This window comes from Lygodium microphyllum, chromosome 9, assembly GCF_053477565.2.
Source record: "Lygodium microphyllum isolate KBCC chromosome 9, Lygodium_microphyllum_v1.1.10, whole genome shotgun sequence".
NCBI classification, from domain to species: Eukaryota; Viridiplantae; Streptophyta; class Polypodiopsida; order Schizaeales; family Lygodiaceae; genus Lygodium; species Lygodium microphyllum.
In genome coordinates, this window is record NC_141143.1 from 75,997,078 (window position 1) to 76,020,006 (window position 22,929).

Genomic DNA, 22,929 nt, shown 5'->3' on the forward strand with positions numbered 1-22,929 from the left:
TTCTTCTTCTTCTTCTTCTTCTTCTTCTTCTTCTTCTTCTTCTTCTTCTTCTTATTCTTCTTTGTCTCCCTTCCTTCTCACCTCTCTCTCTCTCTCTCTCTCTCTCTCTCTCTCTCTCTCTCTCTCTCTCTCTCTCTCTCTCTCCCTCTCTCTCTCTCCAACAAAGGGGGGGGAAGAGGTGGTCTATATCCCCTCACTTAAGGGGGGGTGCCATGGGGCCCCTCCTCTTACCATCTACTATCTAGGTGGCCAACTTGGGCTATCGCCATGCATCTGGAGAACTCGAAGAGATAGTAGGGGGCTTGGAGGTGGCACATGTGTGCCCCTCCCCCCATTGATTTCATTGTCGTCTTCATCATCGTAATCCCCAGTGTCATCTTCAGCTTGTTGTTGACATTGCATCATCTCCTACTCATCCCTAGGCTCGCCGTCATTTCCAATTATTTTTATTGATTAAGGGGGGGGGACTTTTGTGGTTCATGGGGAATATTACATTATTGCAAGAAGCCATGTCACTATATTGATGAATGTTGTAAGAGATTAGCCAAAGAGAAGAAAAAAGACTCCAGTTTTGGCTATCCAAGAGACATCAGCTACCTAGCAAATCTACTAATGGTGATGCTTTAGCTAACTTTATGGAGGAGGACTATGCATTTCTAACTTGTAGTTATGATTCTTCAATTGGATTGATTCAGCATTTAATGCTACTGAAATGCAATAAATATGGTACTTTGACAGTGGAGCTTCAAAGCACATCACTTTTAGGAAGTGTTTGTTTTCCTCTTTGCATTGGAAATCATGTTACATGTGCAAACCATAGCAATTATGATATTTGTGGCATTGGGACAATCACTATTACTCTACTGCCGCACATGGTTCTGACTTCATACTTCTAGATGTCTTGTTTGTGCTTGGAATTACAAAGAACTTGTTGTCTATCTGTGCTTTTAACAAGCATGGCTTTTAGGTCATCATTAAGGTTGACAAATGCATTGTCAGAAGACAGGGAGATGGATTATGCACTCAAGCTATCTGGGACCCTGTATAAGGGTTTGTTTTTATTGAATACCTAAGATGCATAGTTTCATGATGCTTTGGCAATCACTACTCTATTGCCCACTATGCAACATGTGGAGTTACAGCATGCCCACTATGGGATTTTGATGACCCTTAAGTGGCGTCATATGGTCTATCTTGGAACCTAATTCACTTGAGTTACAATTTCTCATTCTAACAATGTATCGTGTGTTTGACTTGCGTCCACCATAGCCGATCTAGTTCTAGGTTCGTGTTTCTTAATACTTTTTACACCTCTGTAATTTTTATCTTTAGATATATTCAGTACTTGCTTTTCTTTGATATTTTGGCAGGCTTCTCTAACTGCCTCACACTAGTAGGGACTCCTAGGACAGCTACCTCTAGCAAGCAAGAGGGACACGGTCACAAGGACTACCCTCTATCACAAGTCTTTAATGCCTGACAATGTCCTAATAGGAGGTAGACGACTACTCAAATCTCCCCTAGATATACCTAACCAAACCCTAGGACTTCATCTCTTGATTGCCGGTCCCCACAACCGAAAAGAAAATAACCCCTGCATACACATATAACATTATCAGCCTTAAGGAAAAAACTCGAAAAGGCGATGATACCACCTCAAGCTCCCATGCAGCAAAGGCTCCCTCCAGGCACTTCTTCCAACCTGTGTGATGCAATCACTAAAATAGAAAACCATACGTACATGCACCAAACACACGTATGGACCTCTTAGTCTAAAGGGATAGAACATTTCACAACCAGCAAAATGACCCTCTTGGCCTTAAGAGATAAAACATTAGAACTTGACAAAGACGGCCCTCTTGGCCTTATGAAATAAAACATTTTACTACCATTCAGCATAGTGTACTGTTGAAACAATCCCTTGGTCCTAACATTACTCTATTAAAGCACAAAATCGACCAAGAATAAGGCCTCTTAGGCCCTACAATAAGTGCATCAGGTTATTAGCTAATTACCCCCTGTATAAATAGCAAGGGGTGTCTGATGAATATGACGATACACAATGATATGCATCCATGATAGAGTAGCAAGGTGCTCACTTGCTATCTATGGTCGAAATATGATTTGTCAATAAGATGATCCCTAAGTAATGCAAGGCTAATGTTAGGAGGTAATTTTAAAGATGGGATTCCGCACACTATAGGTCCCATTTAGCTAATTTATTACTAACTACAAGTCACCTTTAACCAATAATCAACGAATGCCACCACAGTAGGCTACATTCAGCCACATGTTCAAGGCCTTGTATTCTGCCATATTATTAGTGAAAGAGGGTCCTAAATAGACTCCCATCTTCATGAAAAACCTATGTCAGGGATATTTAATGACTACACCAACACTCGCATGTTTAGCGGGCCCTTTGGAAGAAAGCTATGTCAAAATATAGAGTATACACCTAGGCTTCATTGATAGGCCACACCATAATAATCAGCTCACTCGTACTTATGATAATCAAAATCAAGTCGAGAGAGAGGATGTATAATAGGGACAATCCCTCCTTCTTCGTTGAACTTGATAGGAACGCTAGTCAGAAGTCATTGACAATGGTGGTAGTATACTTTAATTTCCCACGTAAAGGATTCGTCTTTCCACTTAGTAACCTGATACCCTTTGCTCCACCAAATCACTCGACCTTGGTGGTAACGTTGCTCAAGATACGAATGCTCCAAATAGGGAATGATGCATCCCATCCACTTGTCTTGGTACCTACTGCACGTTAAGACTAAATCCTGAAGGACCTACACAGGCACCAAGCCTAATGTCAACCCTTACACATAGTAAGGCTTCAGCTTATTAAAGTTAACTTTCATCTTAAGCTCTACCCCCTATAAATCTGCTAGAAGGGTCATAGAGCCATTCTTCCCTAAACGTACAATCGTGTATGCTCCATCCCATTTGGATTCTAATTTTCCTGGAAAGTGCTCCCGACGAGCATCATAATATAACACTAAGTGACCTTTCACAAATTTGTACTTCTTGGCCCAAAGATCATAAAGGGCTTTCTTTCTCCTCTTCCCCACTTCTTGATGTAGTAAGACATGCAACCGAATCTCATCAAGATTTGCCAAAGACGTATACCATTCCTCTAACACTTCTCCCTCTCCCAACAAATGATTGAGGAAAAAACATACAGTGGGGAGCTCTATTTCTAATGGCAAAACACACTTCTCCCCATACACTAGCTTGAACGGGGTGTGGCATGTGGCTCTCTTGAATGTCATGTTGTAAGCCCACACTGCCACATATAATTTCTTATCCCAGTCACGCTTGCTTTCTGATACTATCTTGGATAAGATTCCTACCTGTTGTTTATTTGTACTCTAGACCTGATCGTTCCCTTGAGGGTTATACGAGGTAGTCTTGTTGTGCTTAATATTCAAAGCTTCAGGGCCACTATAACCTTGTTCAAGAAGTGTGTCCCTAAATCAAACACAATCTCCTTTGGTGGGCCGAAGCGGCAAACAATTTTCTCCATAATGAAATTGGCCATCTCCTTAGCATTGTCCTTCATTGTGGCTCAAGCTTTAGACCACTTTGTAAAGTAGTTTGTTGTTACAATGATATACCGTTTTCGCATAGTTGATGAAGGGTATATTGGTCCCACAAAATCAATACCCCATTTTTCAAAGGGCAGTGTAACCAAAATGGGATTTAGAGGTCACCTACGATTTTCTCTCGTGTCCTCTCTTTGACAAACATCACAACACTTAACATAACTAAAAGCATCCTAGAAAATCAATTGCCACCAATATCCAGCACGGAGAGCTTTTTGGACAGTAAGCTGGCTAGCAGCCTATATCCTTATATTGCATTCTACTAAAGAGAACTACCCACTTGATCACATCAAGTAAGACACTTAACAACTATGCTAGAGCTTTACATAATATAACAAGGCAATACCATCCCCAAGAAAGCACACCCAAGTCAATTTTACACTCAAGACATCATTGACAAAAACAAAGTCCATAGCCATGATGAAGTAGTAGCTAACTACTTTTTGCATAGATTTGATTCTCTAGCCCCTCTTTTTATATACATGTTCAATTTGGTCTTATGTGAAGGATTTTCCAATAACCAAATACATCAAACTATTGTTTTTATTTTCAAAAGTAGAGATACATTGGCATGAAACCGCATAGCAAATTGGTTTTCGGAAGGGTGTATGTCATTGGATTAGTAGTTAAACACATAGATATAATAAAGGAGGAACACACACATGGGGAAACAATTTAACATTGTATTATACATTTCATTTTTGCAAAGTTGTGGAAACTCTAACATGAACCACACTTATGAGAAGGCTTCATCTGATGCCAGGAGGCATATTCCACGGTGGATTCCGTGAGGATTTACGGTGGATTCCGTAAACTTAGATGACCGGGGCTCATACACAAAGTGGATTCTTTGTGCGAGAAGTTGATGGGGACGCCTGTCCTTTTCGGGCGTTTCATTAATTTAGTGTGTACATGGGTGATTCCATAGCGGGTGATTCCGCAAAATGAATATTAAATTAATAAACGTTTATGGGTTTAGAGTGCGCACTCGTAATAAATTAAGGTTAGGATTTATTTATAACCAGTTGATTTATTTATGTAGCTGAAGACTGCTAGGTATTCACTTTTGTCGGTTTAATTGTATTATTTTACTAACGATTGTGAATGCTTCAGTTGATGTGTAGAGATAGCAGCAGTGGCGGAGGAAAGCATTGGAGTCTAGCGAGTATTCGACCTATGGATTATATTTTGATAGGCGCCATGCCTATATTTTGTTATGTCTATTGAGGCATCGATTATTTATTATTATTTTGTATGCGCCTATGCACACGGATATGTTATTTCTATTTGGACATTGAGATTGGGCGTGCCAGACTCTATGGGCACCGTCCATTAGCTTTATTTCCTATTTTTGTAAAAGGCAAACTCAAAAGCTAAAAGCTTGTCATATTTTTGTAAATTGGGCTATTATTGAGCATGAAGATGGAAATATACATAAAATACATGCTTTGTGAAGCGCTCACACAAGGCATGGGGGGAGATTGAACCCAATTGGTCTCTTGCTCTTGTCGTTCATGCTTTTTACATTGTTTTTTGTGCAAAAAGGTAGAGTTCATTGTTCTTGGGGACCTTCCGAGATTCACTACGTGAGCATATTGCGACCGATCTACGCATCAGTGGTATCAGAGCGGAGCTGAGATCAAGAGCTTCCAATCGTTACCCATCTCGTGCGAAGGCAGAGCTCCTAGAACGATCGGGCTCTACAGTCACTCTCGTCGCGAATCGTCGATACAGGCAGACTTCTGGCGATCAAGAACCCCTGTTTCTACTCTCAGATCGCGAAGGACCAGGCTGTACAGACGGAGGACCACTCCATCATCTCCATAAACAAGTCGTGGAAATACAGTAAGAAGCTCATATCTATCTTCTTCAAAAGCTTAGTCATAAAGCTTAAAAGCTTAAGGAAATTCAACAAGCTTCACAAAAATCCTCATCAAGGTATCTGAGGCTGTCCGAAAAATCCGCGACGTCAACAAACGGCTGCCCACGTCCTCCACGATCTGCGCCGTTTTTCTCAATTACCCCCCCCCCCCCTTCCATAAGCTTTAGCTATTAAGCTTAAGACACTAAGCTTTCATCAAGTCAGACAAGACAATCAAGTTAACAAACTCCAGGTCCTGCACTTCCAAAATCAAGTCCTGCAAGTCGACTGTGATCAAGTCCTGCAAGTTCACTAAGTCGGCTAAGTCTGCAACTGTGCAAGTCGGCTAAGTCTGCAACTCTGCAAGTCAGACTAGTCAACTGGAGTCAGAACTGACTAGTGCTCAAAACTCCTAGAAGGGTTGTTCCTGCGCAGAAACTCCGAACTGCAAAGTTGTTCGTGGCAAAGTATTCTACCCATACGCAGGTTCGCTGAAGTATTTTCAGCATACGAAGAAGGAAATATCGCAGATTTTCTAAAAAATTGAGAAAGAAATACCCAAAAAAAAACACATAGCCTTGTAACCCCGAATTTGAGCTACGCTCATCCCGCTAACCTGATTTTGAGTGAGAAAGGTCTTTTGAGTTTTACAGGATGACGGAACCACATATGGATGATCCTATGGCTGAAGACGACCTACCTGAGCCTACCATAGAACAAAAGCTGGACCTAATCATGATGCAATTGGAAGAAGAACGAAGGGCTAGGCAAGCATTGCAAGCGCAATTGACAAAATTACAAAGAGCGTCTATCGACAAAGAAGAACCTCAAGCTGAAGATTTAATTCGACGTACCATCGACGCCACTCTTGAAGCTCAAACCATTCGCAAGGAATCAAAGATAAGTAAACGAAGTTTCAAATTTCGTACTTTCAATGGCATACGAGAAGGAAAGACTATTTTATCATTCATTAGTCAGTTTGATGACTATTTCCATGAGGAAACCTATCCAGAAAAAGATAAAATCAAGTGTGTTACTAATCATTTGGTAGACAGAGCATCACTTTGGTGGACTGTAGTACGCAAGAGCATAGAATGTCCTGCTACTTGGGAAGATTTCAAGAAGAAGTTCATGCAGAATTTCCTTCCACCGCAATTTCATGAGAAGGCTATCAAGCAATGGGATTTACTTCAACAACGGGATCGTGAGCCTATACCACAATATACAGAGCGTTTTTGGAATGCACTCCTACAGCTATGCATGCTTGAAGACGTACCAGAGACGACACATAAGCGGAAGTATATGTCTGGACTTCTTGGACATTACTACGCTGAAGTGAACATGTTCAAGCTTGCTACCCTTGAAGACGCCATCTCACTAGCTCACGACACTGAAGATAAGTTACGTGGTAGAGATAGACGACCACAGCAATTACAAGCCAATGGTAATTATGGATCTAAACAATTCAATTCCAATTTTAGAAGATTTAATCCAGGTCGTTTCTCTTCATCATCTTTCCGCAAGAATTGGGCTAAACCACCTGCATTACCATCCAATGTCAATCCAAATCCTAAGCCTATTCCACAAGCAAATCCAAATGTACCCAGACTTCCAGCCATTTCAAATAATGTAACCAAAGCCAAGCCAATAGTATGCTATAAATGTCACCAGCCTGGACATCTCGCAGCAAATTGTCATTCAAAGAAGCCACCAGCACATATCAACTATCTTGGAGCCATGGACGAAGACGAACATGAGGATATGCCTGATTTCACTGAAGATGAAGACGACACTACTACTACTTCCGACACTTTACCAGGTATGCCTACACCACATTCATTATTGACTATGAAATGTTTGGTGCATGGAAAGGAAAAGACTATCTTGCATGATGATGGTAGTACTCATGACTTTATTTCAGTAAAATTGGTAAAGGAATTGAAATTACAGACTGTACCTATGCATTATCGCATAAAAGCCGCATTTTTAGGCACTAGGTATAATGGTACACAAGAAGTACAAGACTTAGAGATTCAAATTGGTTCATACACTGAAAGAAGAAATTTCTTAGTTGTTCCATTACAGTCGAGTGACATTATTTTAGGAATGCCTTGGCGACACCAGCATAATCCAGATATAGATTATTCCACACACACAATGAATATTAATTTTCAAGGAAAATCTATTACATTATATGGTATGCATGCATCTAATATTTTTCCACTGCTTTCGCATACTCAAGCAAAACGTGCATTACGCAAGAGTACTAAATCATATCTCATTTGGGTGAATGAATTGCAAGCAAAGGAAAATCATATGCACCCTAGGCATAAGGAATTTCTTGCATATTTTAAGGACTGTTTTGCAGAAGACCTACCACCAGATTTACCTCCTTCACGTCCAGAAGACCATAAGATTGATTTGATCCCTGGCACACAACCACCTTGCAAAGCACCATATAGGCACAATCAAATAGAGCAAAAAGAAATCCAGAATCAAGTTGAAGAATTACTAAATAGAGGTTTAATTCGACCTAGCAGTTCTCCATTCGGTGCACCTGTACTTTTACTCAAGAAAAAGAATAATACTTATCGTATGTGTATTGACTACCGAGCTTTAAATAAGATCACTGTAAAGAATAGGTATCCTATACCTAGAGTTGATGACCTTATGGACAAACTGCAAGGATCTTCTATATTTAGTAAAATTGACCGTAAGTTTGGATATCATCAGGTGAGGCTAGATAAATCTGACATATTTAAGACTGCATTCAGAACCCAGTTTGGTCATTACGAATTCTTAGTCATGCCATTCGGATTGACTAATGCACCTGCCACTTTTAGTAGAATGATGAACCGTATCTTTTTGAAATATCAGTACTGTGTGATTGTTTTCTTTGATGATATTTTGGTGTTTAGTCAAAATGAGAAAGAGCATTATGAGCATTTGTCATTAGTTTTTCAATTATTGAAAGAAAATCAACTGTTTGCAAATCCTGAAAAGAGTGAATTCTTTAAGACAGAAATTGAGTATTTAGGTCATATTGTATCATCTGAAGGAATTAAAGTTGATCCTAAGAAAATTGATGCAATATTGAATTGGCCTGTCCCTAAAAACGTGCATGAGTTACGCTCATTCCTTGGTCTTGCTAGTTTCTATAGGAAGTTTGTACGTAATTTCTCATTACTTGCTTTACCATTAACCAAACTTCTCAAGAAAGGAATTGTTTATCAATGGACCGAAAATCAGCAGAAATCCTTTGACTTACTGAAACATGCATTAACCAATGTCCCTGTTCTACAGTTGCCTGACTTTAATAGACCATTCTTTCTAGTTGTGACTGATGCTAGCGGATCAGGAATAGGAGCCGTACTAATGCAAGACAATCATCCAATAGCATATTCTAGTTGTAAGCTGAAACCCTCTGAGCTGAAATATTCCACATATGACAAAGAACTATTAGCAGTTGTACAAGCATTAAGACAGTGGAAACACTACTTAATGGGTTCAGAATTCATGATAAAGACCGACCAGCAAAGCATTAGACATTTACTTAGCCAACCCCAAATCTCTGACCGTCATATCAAATGGGCTTCCTTTATTCAAAGTTTTCATCCTATCATTCAATACCAACCTGGAAAAGAAAATGTAGTTGCTGATGCATTGAGTAGAAGACCTGCAATTCATAATATTTCTGTCATATCTTTTGATTCTTTGATTGCTATGAAAGATACATATCACTAGGATATTACTTTTCATTCTGATTGGCATAAATTAGTTCAAAATAATTTCATTCCTGTTGATTCATTGTCATACAATGATGGATTTATGTTTTATGAAAAGAGACTGTGTGTTACTATTCCATTCCGATCTTTTGTTTTGAATGAAATTCATTGTCCCCCATATCAAGGTCATAGAGGTATCATATCTACATTACGTATGTTAACTGAAGATTTTTATTGGCCACATATGGATGCAGATGTATCTAATTTCGTTTCTGAATGTTTTATTTGTCAAAGAGTTAAGAGACATCATGGTAAACAGTATGGATTACTCATGCCTTTGTCTATTCCATCTAAACCTTGGGAACAAATTTCTATGGATTTCATTACTGGTTTACCAAATACTAAATCTAACCATGATATGATTTGGACAGTTGTAGATAGATTTAGTAAGCAAGCATATTTCATTCCATGTAAGAAAACTTTAACAACATCACAAGCAGTACAATTATTTTTGAAAACTGTTTTTACTAACCATGGATTGCCAAAAGTGATTATTTCAGATCGTGATTCTAGATTTTGTAACAATTTTTGGATTACACTGTTTGCTAATCTAGGCACAAAGATTGATTTCTCATCTGCATTTCATCCAGAAACAAATGGACAAACAGAAGCCACAAACAGCACCATTTTAGATCTTTTACGTGCATATACTATCTCTAAACCTCAGAAATGGGACATTCATTTGCATTTATTACAGTTTGCATATAACAATACACCGCACACATCTACAAAGAAAGCACCGTTTGAAGTCATTTATGGATATAGATTATCTACACCTGTTTCATCTTTGTCTAATAGAATTCAGAGTGCTGATGATATTGCTAGTATGCATAACAGTATTTTTGATGAGGTTAAGGATATGATTGCTAAAGCCCAGCAATCATATACCAAACAAGCCAACAAGAAAAGACAAGCCATGAATTTCAAAGTTGATGATTATGTTTGACTGAGAATAGAAAAACGTAGACTACAAAGTGTAGATAGACATCCAGTTGTCAAATTAGCTCCTAGATTCTATGGACCATTTAGAATCATTCATAAGATTAATGATAATGCATTCAAGTTAGAATTACCATCTTATTGGAAAATTCACAATACATTTCACATTAGTTTATTGAGACCATTTAGAGGCCAATTACCTATCCACCCAGTTTATGAAAACCCACCTTTATTAGAGGAAGAGACTGAAATACTTGAACCAGAAGCCATCATAGACACTGACTATATGACCACTAGAACTGGCCGAAGGTATTCTAGATATCTAGTAAAATTTAAGAATCATCCCGTAGAGGAAGCACAATGGATGCACGCTAGAGACTTAAATGCTTTCCCCACTCTGTTAGCTCCACATTGAGCTAATAGCAATTGAGGTCAATTGCTATCCCACCCCGGGGGTATGATGCCAGGAGGCATATTCCACGGTGGATTCCGTGAGGATTTACGGTGGATTCCGTAAACTTAGATGACCGGGGCTCATACACAAAGTGGATTCTTTGTGCGAGAAGTTGATGGGGACGCCTGTCCTTTTCGGGCGTTTCATTAATTTAGTGTGTACATGGGTGATTCCATAGCGGGTGACTCCGCAAAATGCATATTAAATTAATAACGTTTATGAGTTTAGAGTGCACACTCGTAATAAATTAAGGTTAGGATTTATTTCTAACCAGTTGATTTATTTATGTAGCTGAAGACTGCTAGGTATTCACTTTTGTCGGTTTAATTGTATTATTTTACTAACGATTGTGAATGCTTCAGTTGATGTGTAGAGATAGCAGCAGTGGCGGAGGAAAGCATTGGAGTCTAGCGAGTATTCGACCTATGGATTATATTTTGATAGGCGCCACGCCTATATTTTGTTATGTCTATTGAGGCATCGATTATTTATTATTATTTTGTATGCGCCTATGTGCACGGATATGTTATTTCTATTTGGACATTGAGATTGGGCGTGCCAGACTCTATGGGCACCGTCCATTAGCTTTATTTTCTATTTTTGTAAAAGGCAAACTCAGAAGCTAAAAGCTTGTCATATTTTTGTAAATTGGGCTATTATTGAGCATGAAGATGGAAATATACATAAAATACATGCTTTGTGAAGCGCTCACACAAGGCATGGGGGGAGATTGAACCCAATTGGTCTCTTGCTCTTGTCGTTCATGCTTTTTACATTGTTTTTTGTGCAAAAAGGTAGAGTTCATTGTTCTTGGGGACCTTCTGGGATTCACTACGTGAGCATACTGCGACCGATCTGCGCATCATCATCTTAGTACATGAGGAGTTGTACTAAGGGATTTATGATCTAGCTAACTTGGTGATATGTAGGTATACACACCAAGAATGTTTTCAAATAGAGTTACAAACCCAAGGCAAACCAATGATGACTAGATTACTTGGGCAACATATGATATTGAATAATATTTTTGTTACAAAGTCTCTCAATGTTACGTTTATAGGGGGAGTTTTGTATGTGACATCACCTAAAGCAAGAGAATGGTCATCTATGACTAATGTAGGAACCCGAGGAGTCCACCTTATCAAACATGTACGATACCATGTGAGTTCGAAGGAAATGATATTTTATTTAGTAAAATTTATAGAATTATATTCAAAAAACCGATTTTTAAATTATGATTCAAAAAACTAGCAAGTTTAGTAAAGTAAAAGGGGTCATTTTATAACCTTATAGTATGTAAGAAAGGGTATTTCTTAATACCCTTTGAATGCATGTCATATAGATGATTTCTTATAAATGCACCCCCCCAAGTGTAGGAATTTGGCTATATTTCTCCATGATTTTGATACCATGCTACCTAGCAAACTTCTCATCCATGAAACATACAAAGGCTCGAGACATCTAGTTGTCGATGTGATGTATAAACTCTTTCCGACAACATAAAACTTGAAGTAGCCTTAGGAAACAAGTAGGGACCTTCTAAGAGTTCATAATTTTTAGCTAGCCCATGGTCCCTACCATAGCTAGATATCCATGCTTCTTGGAAATGAGGGCTTAGTAGAGCTCGTACTTTTAGCCTCTTGTTAGGACAATGTTGAGCAATACACCCAAGTCTTGCACAATTCAAACATCCTTGAAGTGTCATGGTCCCTCTTCTTCAGCTAACAATGGCTTGAATCAAGTCAAATCAATCTCCACATTGCTTGATGTTGGTTTTTTTTCTTCCTTGGGGGGTCATTGTTATTGTGGCATGACTTAATGAATCCCCATGTGGTGCTTGTCACTTCTCTTGACATTTATCAAATAGTCTATTCTATTGCTTGTAAAATGAAGTCACTTAAGATGTAAACCTTTGGCATTGTCAATAAAACATCTTTCACATTATCATTCAATCTCCAACAAAATTAGCTAATAAAGTGATCCTCATGCCAAGTCAAATCACAAGCAATCTTTTGGAACTCAAATATATAATTTGATGTCAATCCAAATCCTTAACATAGATTTCTTATTTTGATATTGGAAACTCTAGCTCTATGAGTACCTCTCTGAAGGTAGCTAAGAATTATTGAACAAAAGCTTTGAAATCATAAGATAGTGGATATTCCTTCTCGAGTAAGGGTGTGAATCAAGAGAAGCATGTACCTAAGAGGAGCCTATTGATAAGCCCCACTTGAGAAGCATCATTATGATAGCACTCAGGTCACATGTAGATAAGAAATTGCACATGCTACAAAAAACCTCTAAACTTCGATATTGTTCCATCAAAGTTTTCAAGTAGGCTAACCTTTGGCTCCTTCTTATGAATAGGAGGATAGCTATAAGATATTGAAAAGTCTTCTTGATATAGACTTTTTTCTCAGATTTCTTGGAGTTGATTTTGAAGGTCTTGGATGGCTAAGCCCAAAGCTTAGGATTTCTTTGCTTATACTCATGTTTATTACTCTCACGAAGTTATTTAATTTGTTCTTGAATATTTTGTAAAGTGGTGATAATACTTTCCATCACTATATCCATCACAACTAGGTAAGGTCAAGTATGGAGTCTTGCAAAATTGTTATGAGGGGGCAAAAGTTTTTGGCAAGGACAATGATTGTCGCCTCACAACTTATAAGAGAATAACTTGAAAAAGAAGAAGAACTTATTGCATTACTACAAAAGAATGCAGTGTAACAATATATTTATTGATACACGATTGATACAAGACAATACCTCCATACAAGACTAGATCAAAGAACTATAGATGCATGGCTTGAACTAGAACTAGAGAGAATTTAAATCATAGAAGCCTCATAACTAGTGTTGGAAAGACTAGAGGGCTTGTAACCCAAGATCCCTATTTATGCTAGAGTTGAGGAGGTTAAGGGGAATCTTCTAGATGATGAAATTATTGATTACATAAGCATCACACTAACATAAGCAATTATATAGACAATGTTGATGTAAGCATTGATGCAAGCACTCTTCTGGAACCTTCCAATGATATTTTAGAATCTTCTAGAGTTTTCTCCAATATTATAGAAGCTTCTAAGAGATACTAGGTGTCTTGGTGTCCATGACAATAGGAGCTTGATATAGAGATATCCCATCTTCTTGAAAATTACTAAGAAAGGGAGATACTGACTACTACTATGCTCTGTTGTACCCTTGGTTGAACCTAGATGAAAGGAGGATAGATACACTTCCAACATTCAACTATAGCCTCAACTATCCTCAACTTTAATTCAATCATCTAGAGCTAAGACAAGTGATCCATTGATGACATTGGAATCAAGAGGACTTGGCTGAGCCTTATATATAGTCTTTGACCTATCTCTTCCTGGAGCATACATCGTTTGTCATTTTTCAACACACACACACACACACACACACACACACACACACACACACACACACACACACACACACACACACACACACACACACACACACACACACACACACACACACACACACACACACACACATATATATATATATATGCCAAGAAAGGGGTAAAATAGTGTGTGGGATGTAGGGGAGGGCCCAAATGGAGTAGCTGCAAAGACATAGCCATTGGTGCTGCACAAAGACATCACACCAAACACAATCTATCTATCTCTCTTGGTTGCACATGTCAATATACAATAAGCAAGCTAGAAAGCATCTCTCTCTCTCTCTCTCTCTCTCTCTCTCTCTCTTAAAGGTGTGAGTGTAGGAAGCAAGCATGCATGGTAGAACAACCAGCCAAGGAGACATGGAGCACCCCAAGTGGACAACGTGACCAGGTGAGGTAGGCCAAAGCAAGAGGTGGGAACATGCAATGGAGTAATAATGGGTGAGCTTGAGAGAGAGAGAGAGAGAGAGAGAGAGAGAGAGAGATAATAAATATAGTTTTGATCCAAATTTATAGTAAAACACATGCACATTGAAATGCACACACCTCTCTATACATATCTATACATACCTAAGAACACATGTGTATCAAAGCATGTATATGCATATCTCCTCAAAGTAGAGACACATATCACACATATATGCATATACAATTACATTCACATGGCATATGTTTGTTAAATATGCGGGATCTAGAGCATGGAAGACGCGGAATCTATGGAGGTTAAAAGAGGAAGAAAAAACTCATGAAGACATTGAACCTGAGAGACAAATTGTCACACAAGTGAATTAGGTTCCAAGATTGAGACTTGGACTCATAAACACAATCTTGTGTATGGACAGTGACATAGACACTTTACTGGAAAGAAAAGAGTACTATCATTGCATTAGAAAGGATTGCAAGTACAATGCTTTATAGGAATTGAATGGTAGCACTTCTCCTACTATGCATATGGGATTTTGGTCCTGAGCCCTCACTGCTCCTTACAAAGAGACTGAAGTAGGTGTGATTGCAAATATCTCAACACCCCTCCACAATTACAACCAAAAGTACAAAGTCTGTAGAGGCTTTAGTGAGAGCAACTCCTGCAAAGTGTGGGCACACCATAAACATGGCAAAACTCCAGAGGCCGTCGCAAAAAGGCTAAGTGTGGGTACCACAAACATGATGGACATCCAGAGGCTGTAGCAAGGGCCTCACAAAGTGTACAGAGGCTATAGTACAAGGATACATGAGGAGTTTACAAGTTTATATCTAAAGCATTAGGGCTAGGCAATACAAGGCTAAAAAAGTCTATTTGAATAGAATGAGTGATGAGGTTTGTCCTTCTCCTAGTAGTCTTCTTCTTCTTCTTCTTCTTTTGCTCCATTTTCTTCTTCTTCTTTAACTGCAGCAAGATAGGCCTTTTGGGACCTCTTTCTGGTGTGGCAGAACTTCTCGGTGTGTCCGGTCCTTCTACAAAAATCATAGAAAAGCTAGTCCTTCTTGCCTTTGTACATGCTGCCAACATATAATGCATGTTCATATCTAGAGGTGCTTGGTTCTTCCTTAGTTTTTAGCTTCTTTTCCTCCTCTAACAGTAATGCTTGGATATCAACAAGCCCAAGGTTTGGCATATTGATTAGAGTTGTTGATACATTATTATATGTATGGTCTCTTGATTGGGTTAGAAGTCCTTCCATGTAATTTAGATGCCTGCAAGTTGATTTAGATAATAATGTATCTCAATCAAGAGACCATACTTTGATGACTTAGACTATGCACCAAACAAAGTGTCAAGTCTCTTCCATGTATCTTGTAAAGTATCACAATTATCCACATGGTGGATATAGCTGTCATCTAGCTCCAGTTTGATAATGGCATGAGCCTTATCATCATTATTTTGCCAAGTGACAGCAAGGTCCGTATCACGAGGCTTCTTTTCTTTTCTAGTGGTAATGGCCCAGAGGCCCTTCTTCATAAAGATGAGTTTGATGCGAGTTTGATAGGTGTGAAATCCGACTCCTTTGAAGGGAGCTGATGAATAGTCTTTGCCCATGCTAGATCGTTGGAGCAGCAGCAAATCAACTTCCGAATTCTCAGATTTTATCAGGGGAAGAGCAAATTATAAAGTGTTGTTCCGGGTGGTAGGAGAGAGAAAAAGATGAGATTTTTGAGCTTTAGTGAAGTTTGGCTATGGCTTCCTGGATTAGGGTTTTGACCCAGCCCTGTTTTTTCAGTGATTGTGGGAGCTACAGTGGATCATTTTGAAAACTTTTTTAATGGAAATGAATCTCTCTTCATGCTCTATCAAAGACCTATGCTAATCGACCAATCCGCTGCTGCTGTTTTGTGACGCGCAGAGCTGGAGAACGTGAATGGGCGTAGTTTTGGCAACGATCATGATTTTTCATAATGTTGGGCTGATTGAGCAATAATGTTGGTCTTTGATGTGCCATAAAGAAGCCTTATGAGTCAGAGAAAGAGAGATATGGCTTCTGTTGAGAGATCCAGGAGCTCCAAGGTGGGTATGTTCTGCAGGCCACATATTAAGGTTATGGCAGCAACTGACAGAAGTGACAATGCTAAGCTCCAGATAGGGCACTGTCAGGATCTTATATGATAAAAAGAACCCTTGGAAGTCAAGGAATAAATCTCCAGAAGAGAGCTTGGAGAGATATGCCCTTTGCAGGAAGTTATGGAAGCTCAAAGGCGGGGATGTGCATGCTAGCTATGGCTGCCACAAGGTACTCTAAAGATGAAGTTGAAAAAATAAAGTCATATACTGATCCTAAGCTGGATGTGAGCTGGGCAGAGATTGAGACAGACAATGAGAGGCTAGAGAGGCCGACTGAGCTCTGATACCATGTTAAATATGTGGGATCTTGAGCATGGTAGATGTAGAAGCTATGGAGGTTGAAAGAGGAAAAGAAAACTCATGAAGACATTGGCCCTGACAAGACAAATTGTCACACAAGTGAATTAGATTCCAAGATTGAGACTTGGGCTCATAAACACAATCTCGCGTGTGGACATTGATATAGACACTTTACTGGAAATAAAAGAGTATTATCATTACATTAGAAAAGAGTGCAAGTACAATGCTTTATAGAAATTGAATGGTAGCACTTCTCCTACTGTGCATATGGGATTTTGGTCCTGAGCCCTCACTTCTCCTTACAAAGAGACTGAAGTAGGTGTGATTGCAAATATCTCAACAATGTTAAGATAGCAAGCTCAACACCTATAGGAACACGTGTATCAAAGCATGTATATGCATATCTCCCCAAAGTAGAAGCATGTATCACACATATATGCATGCACAATTGCATTCACATGGCATATGTTGAGATAGCAAGTTCAACACGTATGGTCATTGATAATGGACCACTTGTTTAGATAGGTTTGCATGTCTACACTTAGCACACCGATGGTCATTATAATCCTCACATTGTCATTGATTTATTACTTATTATATTTGGAACACCATATTGGAGGATATGGGAATTTCCCATAAGTTTGGGACACATGGTCAAATCTTTGGATTTGACATAATTTGAATACTATAACTCCAAATCAAGCACTCTATAGCTCAATAGATTCCATTTTTCAAGCACTTTCCAATGATAGGTCACATCATATGGTTTTGAGGAACTTATGGGCATATTATCCGGGTGTCATCTTTTTAGTATTCAAAAAATGGGAATTGGGAGATTTCCAAACTTACTAATATTGTGTTTTGGTTTGTTGCACCTACTTATAACTAGTGTAGTTGTAGTGTTAGAGTCGATTAGTATAGTTAGTTATGCACCATTTGACTTAGTTGGCCACTTTCTTTTATGTTGAATCTTATCTATACTTTATGTACATTGTATTGTGTATGAAAAAAGAATAAAAAATTAGTAAAAAATATTTTGGCCTCCATCTCTCTTATTGTATTCTTGAGTGAGCTTCCTCATGTGTATGGTATGTGTTTGGTGCAACAGCTCAAGCAAGTCCTCCCACGACACGACTGATCATAACGTATGCCATGCATAAATACTCTTCACTTTCCCACAAACCCCTAAAAGAAAGAAAGGAACCTAATTGTTTTGTATGTGCTTACATATGCGTATGTGTATTAAAGTTGGGAACCCAGTGTTGCACACCCAAACCCATGTCCATAAATACAACATACACATACATACACACCACCATTACTAAGCAATGTCACACATGCAAATAACCATGTATCTCCCACAAACTTATATATGTATATAGTCACATCAACAAATAATTTGGAAACAATGTGTTGTTCGTCAAATCATTCCACCTTTCCTCACACACACACACACACACACACACACACACACTCCCTCCCTCTCAATGTGCCTATGCACCTTCACAAGGATAGCATACCGATTACCCCACCATTATTACACTTATGTAGCAATATATACAATTACAACACTTATATAGCATACCATACAACTTCTATAGAAAAGGATAATAGGCTATTGGGCCAAATTTACATAGTTTTCTTGAGCATTTCATGTGTAGATTTAAATTTACTACCTTTGAAACATTTCATAAGAGCTATATGATATTGCCAACATATTCAAAGTAGAAAAAAGACGTCATGGAAATTGCTTTTGATTCAACCAATTAATACTCCATTATTGGCATTCTAAGATTTCTCTCGTCTATTATTCTAAGCATTTATCTCTTCATGATCAAACCTTGACTTTATCTTAATAGACCATGATGGAACACTTTTTACTATCCGAAGATTGATACAAATAAATATGTCCTTACACTGATAACATTACTCATGCGTCAGCAGAATTTCTCAAGAACTTAAGAGAGGCTTAAGAGAGGAACTGAGAGAGAAAATACTACTTTTTGCAATCATGATGCCTCCTTGGTTGGTTCACCCAATGAGCAAGTCAAGGATTGATCCTTTCATGCATAGTTTGCTTATGAAACCCTCTCTCCCCCTCTCCCTTTTTCATGAACAAGTTTGAAATATCTTTTGGCACACACACACATACACACACACACACACACTCTCTCTCTCTCTCTCTCTCTCTCTCTTTGAGTACATGAGCTCTAGGAAAGCTCACTAATAGTTTCAAAGTGAGCTTCAAAAGGTAATAAATTATGTGAGCTTTTACACACTTTGATTATTTGGTGGAATATTTAATTTTCATTGATCCAAGTGGGGCCTGTCTTTGGTAGATATCACATTGACATTAACTAAAAATCTCATTGGACATGGACAAAGATAGTTTGTCCCACCCTTTCATGTTAACTATGTTTTATAACTTAATCTAGATTTTTGTGTGCGTGCCTAGGTGTGTGTGTATATATATGTAGATATATATATATAGAGAGAGAGAGAGGTTTCAACATCTATGAAATGTATTAAGCAGAATGTTCGTGTTCAATACTGACTCTTAGAGCTTTGCAAAATTCAAACCCCAATGTGAAGTACTCGGAGAATACCGGTGTGAAGCGTTGGAAGAAAAATATGAAATGAGTTGGGAGAGATGACTCTAGACTCTTAGATAAATCTTTCGGTGAACAGGACCTCCGCATTGGAGAGTCAAAGTTCAAACTTATGTCGTTAGACGTTTGAATTTTGGACCCAGCGAAAAGAAATTCGTCGGGTCTTACGTCAAGTCCGCAAGTCGTAAGGCTCTGCGCAGTGCAGGCTGCACCTACTTCAACCCTGCACGTCTCAGATCTGTGGCACGTCTCAGATTTGTGGGCCTGATACCTCGCATGCCTATGGCGCGCATGGCGATGGCGGTAGCCATGGCTATGGCCATGCTTATCATTCTGGCCGTGGGCGGCATGGGCGCGATGGCGCAGGCGCAGCAGGTGAACTTCTCGATAATGAATTTCTCCGCTTCTGCCGCGGACCTTCTCGTCCTGGGGCAGACAGTGGTGAACGCCAGCGGCGGCTCGCTGGACCTCACCTACAACAGCAGCGGGGCGACGGGGCCTTACTTCATCTCGCGCGTGCTGCACTCGTCGGCGATACCCCTCTACGACCTGAGCCGGGGCCTGGCCTGCTCCTTCAACACCTCCTTCACCTTCGCCATCGCCGCCATGGACAACGACACGTCCATCACGGGCGACGGCCTCGCCTTCGTGATCGCCCCGGACACGCAGATGCCCACCGGGCCGGGGGCCTCGGCGGGGTCGCTGGGCCTCTACGACACGAGCTCCTACTTGGCGGGCAACGCGTCGGGGCTGCACTTAGTGGCGGTGGAGTACGACACGTTCGTGAACACGGACTTCCACGACCCGGACGACCACCACGTCGGCCTGGACATCAACTCCCTCACCTCCGTCGTCACGGGCAGCCTGCCCCCGGCCCTCACCCTGAAGACCACCAACCTCTCCCGCCGCCTCGTCACCTGGATCGACTACGACGCCCCCCTCCAGCACCTCGACGTCTACCTCGCCCTCTCCCCCGCCGACAAGTCCTCCGCCACCAAAGTCCTCTCTTACTCCCCCCTCCGCCTCTGGGACTACGCCCTCCCCTCCTCCTACGTCGGCTTCGCCGCATCCACCGGCCTCTTCCAAGAGCGCAACTCCATCCACTCCTGGAATTTCTCCTGCCGCATGGTCTCCATCCCCGTTCCCCCCCCATCACCCGTGTCTCCCTCATCATCCATCAGGACGAAACTGCTTATCGGCCTCACGATAGGCCTGGGAATCCTGCTCCTCATCGTAGCTAGCCTCCTTGTTTACATCAACAAGCGTTTGGCACGCACAGGCCTTCTCTTGGACGTCGACCTCATGACTGCCCCGCGCAAGTTCACCTACAAAGAGCTCAGGTTGGCCACAGGCGACTTCAATCAGATACTAGGCCGTGGGGGATCAGGCGAGGTCTACAAAGGACTTATCACCACCAGCAATTTTGGCGTCGAGCATGTCGCGGTGAAGAAGATCTCCAAAACTTCTAAGCATGGGGAGAAAGAATTCAAATCGGAGGTTCTCACCATTGGGAGAATTAGACACAGGAATCTTGTGCACTTGTATGGCTGGTGCAGCGAAAAGGGAGAGCTCCTACTCGTGTATCAGTTCATGCCAAACGGTAGCCTGGATAAGCTGCTGTATCCAACCACCGATACGGATGTTTTGAGTTGGCCTATGAGGTTCAGCATTCTCAAAGGGGTGGCTTCAGCTTTGGTTTATCTGCATGTTGATTGGGAGAAGAGGATCATACATAGAGACATCAAAGCCAGCAATGTCATGTTGGACTCCAACCTGAACGCAAGGCTTGGGGATTTCGGCCTTGCCAGGTTCTTTGATCATGATCAATATGCCACTGAGTCTTCGGCCACTGGGGTAGCCGGCACATGGGGTTACATGGCGCCTGAGTATGCCATGTCTGGAAGGGTCACCATGGAGTCTGATATCTACAGTTTTGGGGTTCTTGCACTAGAGATTGCATGTGGGCGGCGGCCACTCCCGAACCCAACTGTCCAAGAATCACTCGTGGACTACGTGTGGAGGAAGCACGAGGAGGGGAATCTGATAGATGTGGCAGACAAGCGTCTTCGAGGGGCTTTTGATGCGGATGAATTGAGATGTGTGATATATACAGGGCTCTTATGTGCCCATCCAGACCCCAAGTCCAGGCTCACGGCAGCACAAGTGTTGCAAATCTTGAGAGGAGACATGAACTTCCCCGAGGTGCCCGTATCTAGGCCTATGGCCATTTATGTGCAGGTCCCAACTACTAGGGTTTATGGAACAGGTGTTTTCACTAGTATGCGAGCTACTTACCCATCTGATGAACATACATTTGAAGAAACCATGACCATGGACCTTTCTGGACCAAGGTAGCTCATCTCCCTATAAACGCACTTACAAACATGTATATCAACTGCAAAGGGTCTTTTAGAAACCTCCCAATCAATTTGTCTTTCTTTCACCTAGATGAATAATCCCATTCAGCTGTAGCTTCACGTTCCAAATCTTCGAATATGTAACTGCTACACTTCTACTATAATTTTGTTAAGAAGCACGTAAATACACACATCCTTCACATGTATGCACACTATTGTGTATTTCTACCATGTGGGAGAGCCTTGGGCTCCATGAGTTTGGAGAAGTATACTAGGTTGCAAACAAGGGGGTGGGACACACACACACACACACACACATATATATATATATGTCTACAAAAGGCAAAATGAACTATGACACTAGAACATGTGGTATGAATAAGATGATGTCTCATTAAAGAAATCCTTAGAATCCACCTCATCCTAATATCTCTCTTATATGATGCTACATCAATTGCTTTAGCATAGGGACACGTCAAACAGTAACATTGTCCCAGCTAGAGTAGCTAGAGTCTAGCATTACATTTTTTTACAGTCGTCGTTCAGAACTACACCAATTCCAATATGTGTGCCAATTTATCTCCTGCACTAAATGATTTGCTTTGCAACTATAGGGCTTTTAAAGAGCCATACCTAAGCTCTCTCCCACTGAGAGGGTTTCCCAAATGATCACCTCTATGAGCTACAATTTAAAAAAAATCAGGCCCCTGTGTGCAAACCCTAAAGGGGAGCCATAGCCATTTCAACACCAAGCTCAAGTCTTCAGTTTTTTCACTTCATTCCAACTCACTGAAGTCTATGCCACTCTGATTTGAGCCTGAACTCAGTTCCCAACAAGAGCAACACTTCAAATCAACAAATAGATCAAGCACCAACACCTAACACTAAGCTCAAAGAATAATATCCATTGATACTCAATTAGTGTCAATTTGACATTGATCTTCTTGTGTCTCATGACACATTGAACTACAACTCTTTTACTAGTTATTTGAAGTTGATCAATATGGCAAAGCTTGAGAA

At 40.3% G+C, this 22,929-nt stretch overlaps 1 protein-coding gene across 1 annotated transcript; it reads left to right on the forward strand.

Annotated features, from left to right (window-relative positions):
- Positions 1 to 19,727: 19,727 nt before the first annotated feature.
- On the forward strand, positions 19,728 to 22,337 carry LOC148031198 (L-type lectin-domain containing receptor kinase S.4-like). The gene has a single exon (XM_087685694.1). The coding sequence runs from the start codon at positions 19,829 to 19,831 to the stop codon at positions 21,905 to 21,907; it is 2,079 nt and encodes a 692-aa protein (XP_087541820.1). The 5' UTR covers positions 19,728 to 19,828; the 3' UTR covers positions 21,908 to 22,337.
- The last annotated feature ends 592 nt before the right edge of the window (positions 22,338 to 22,929 follow it).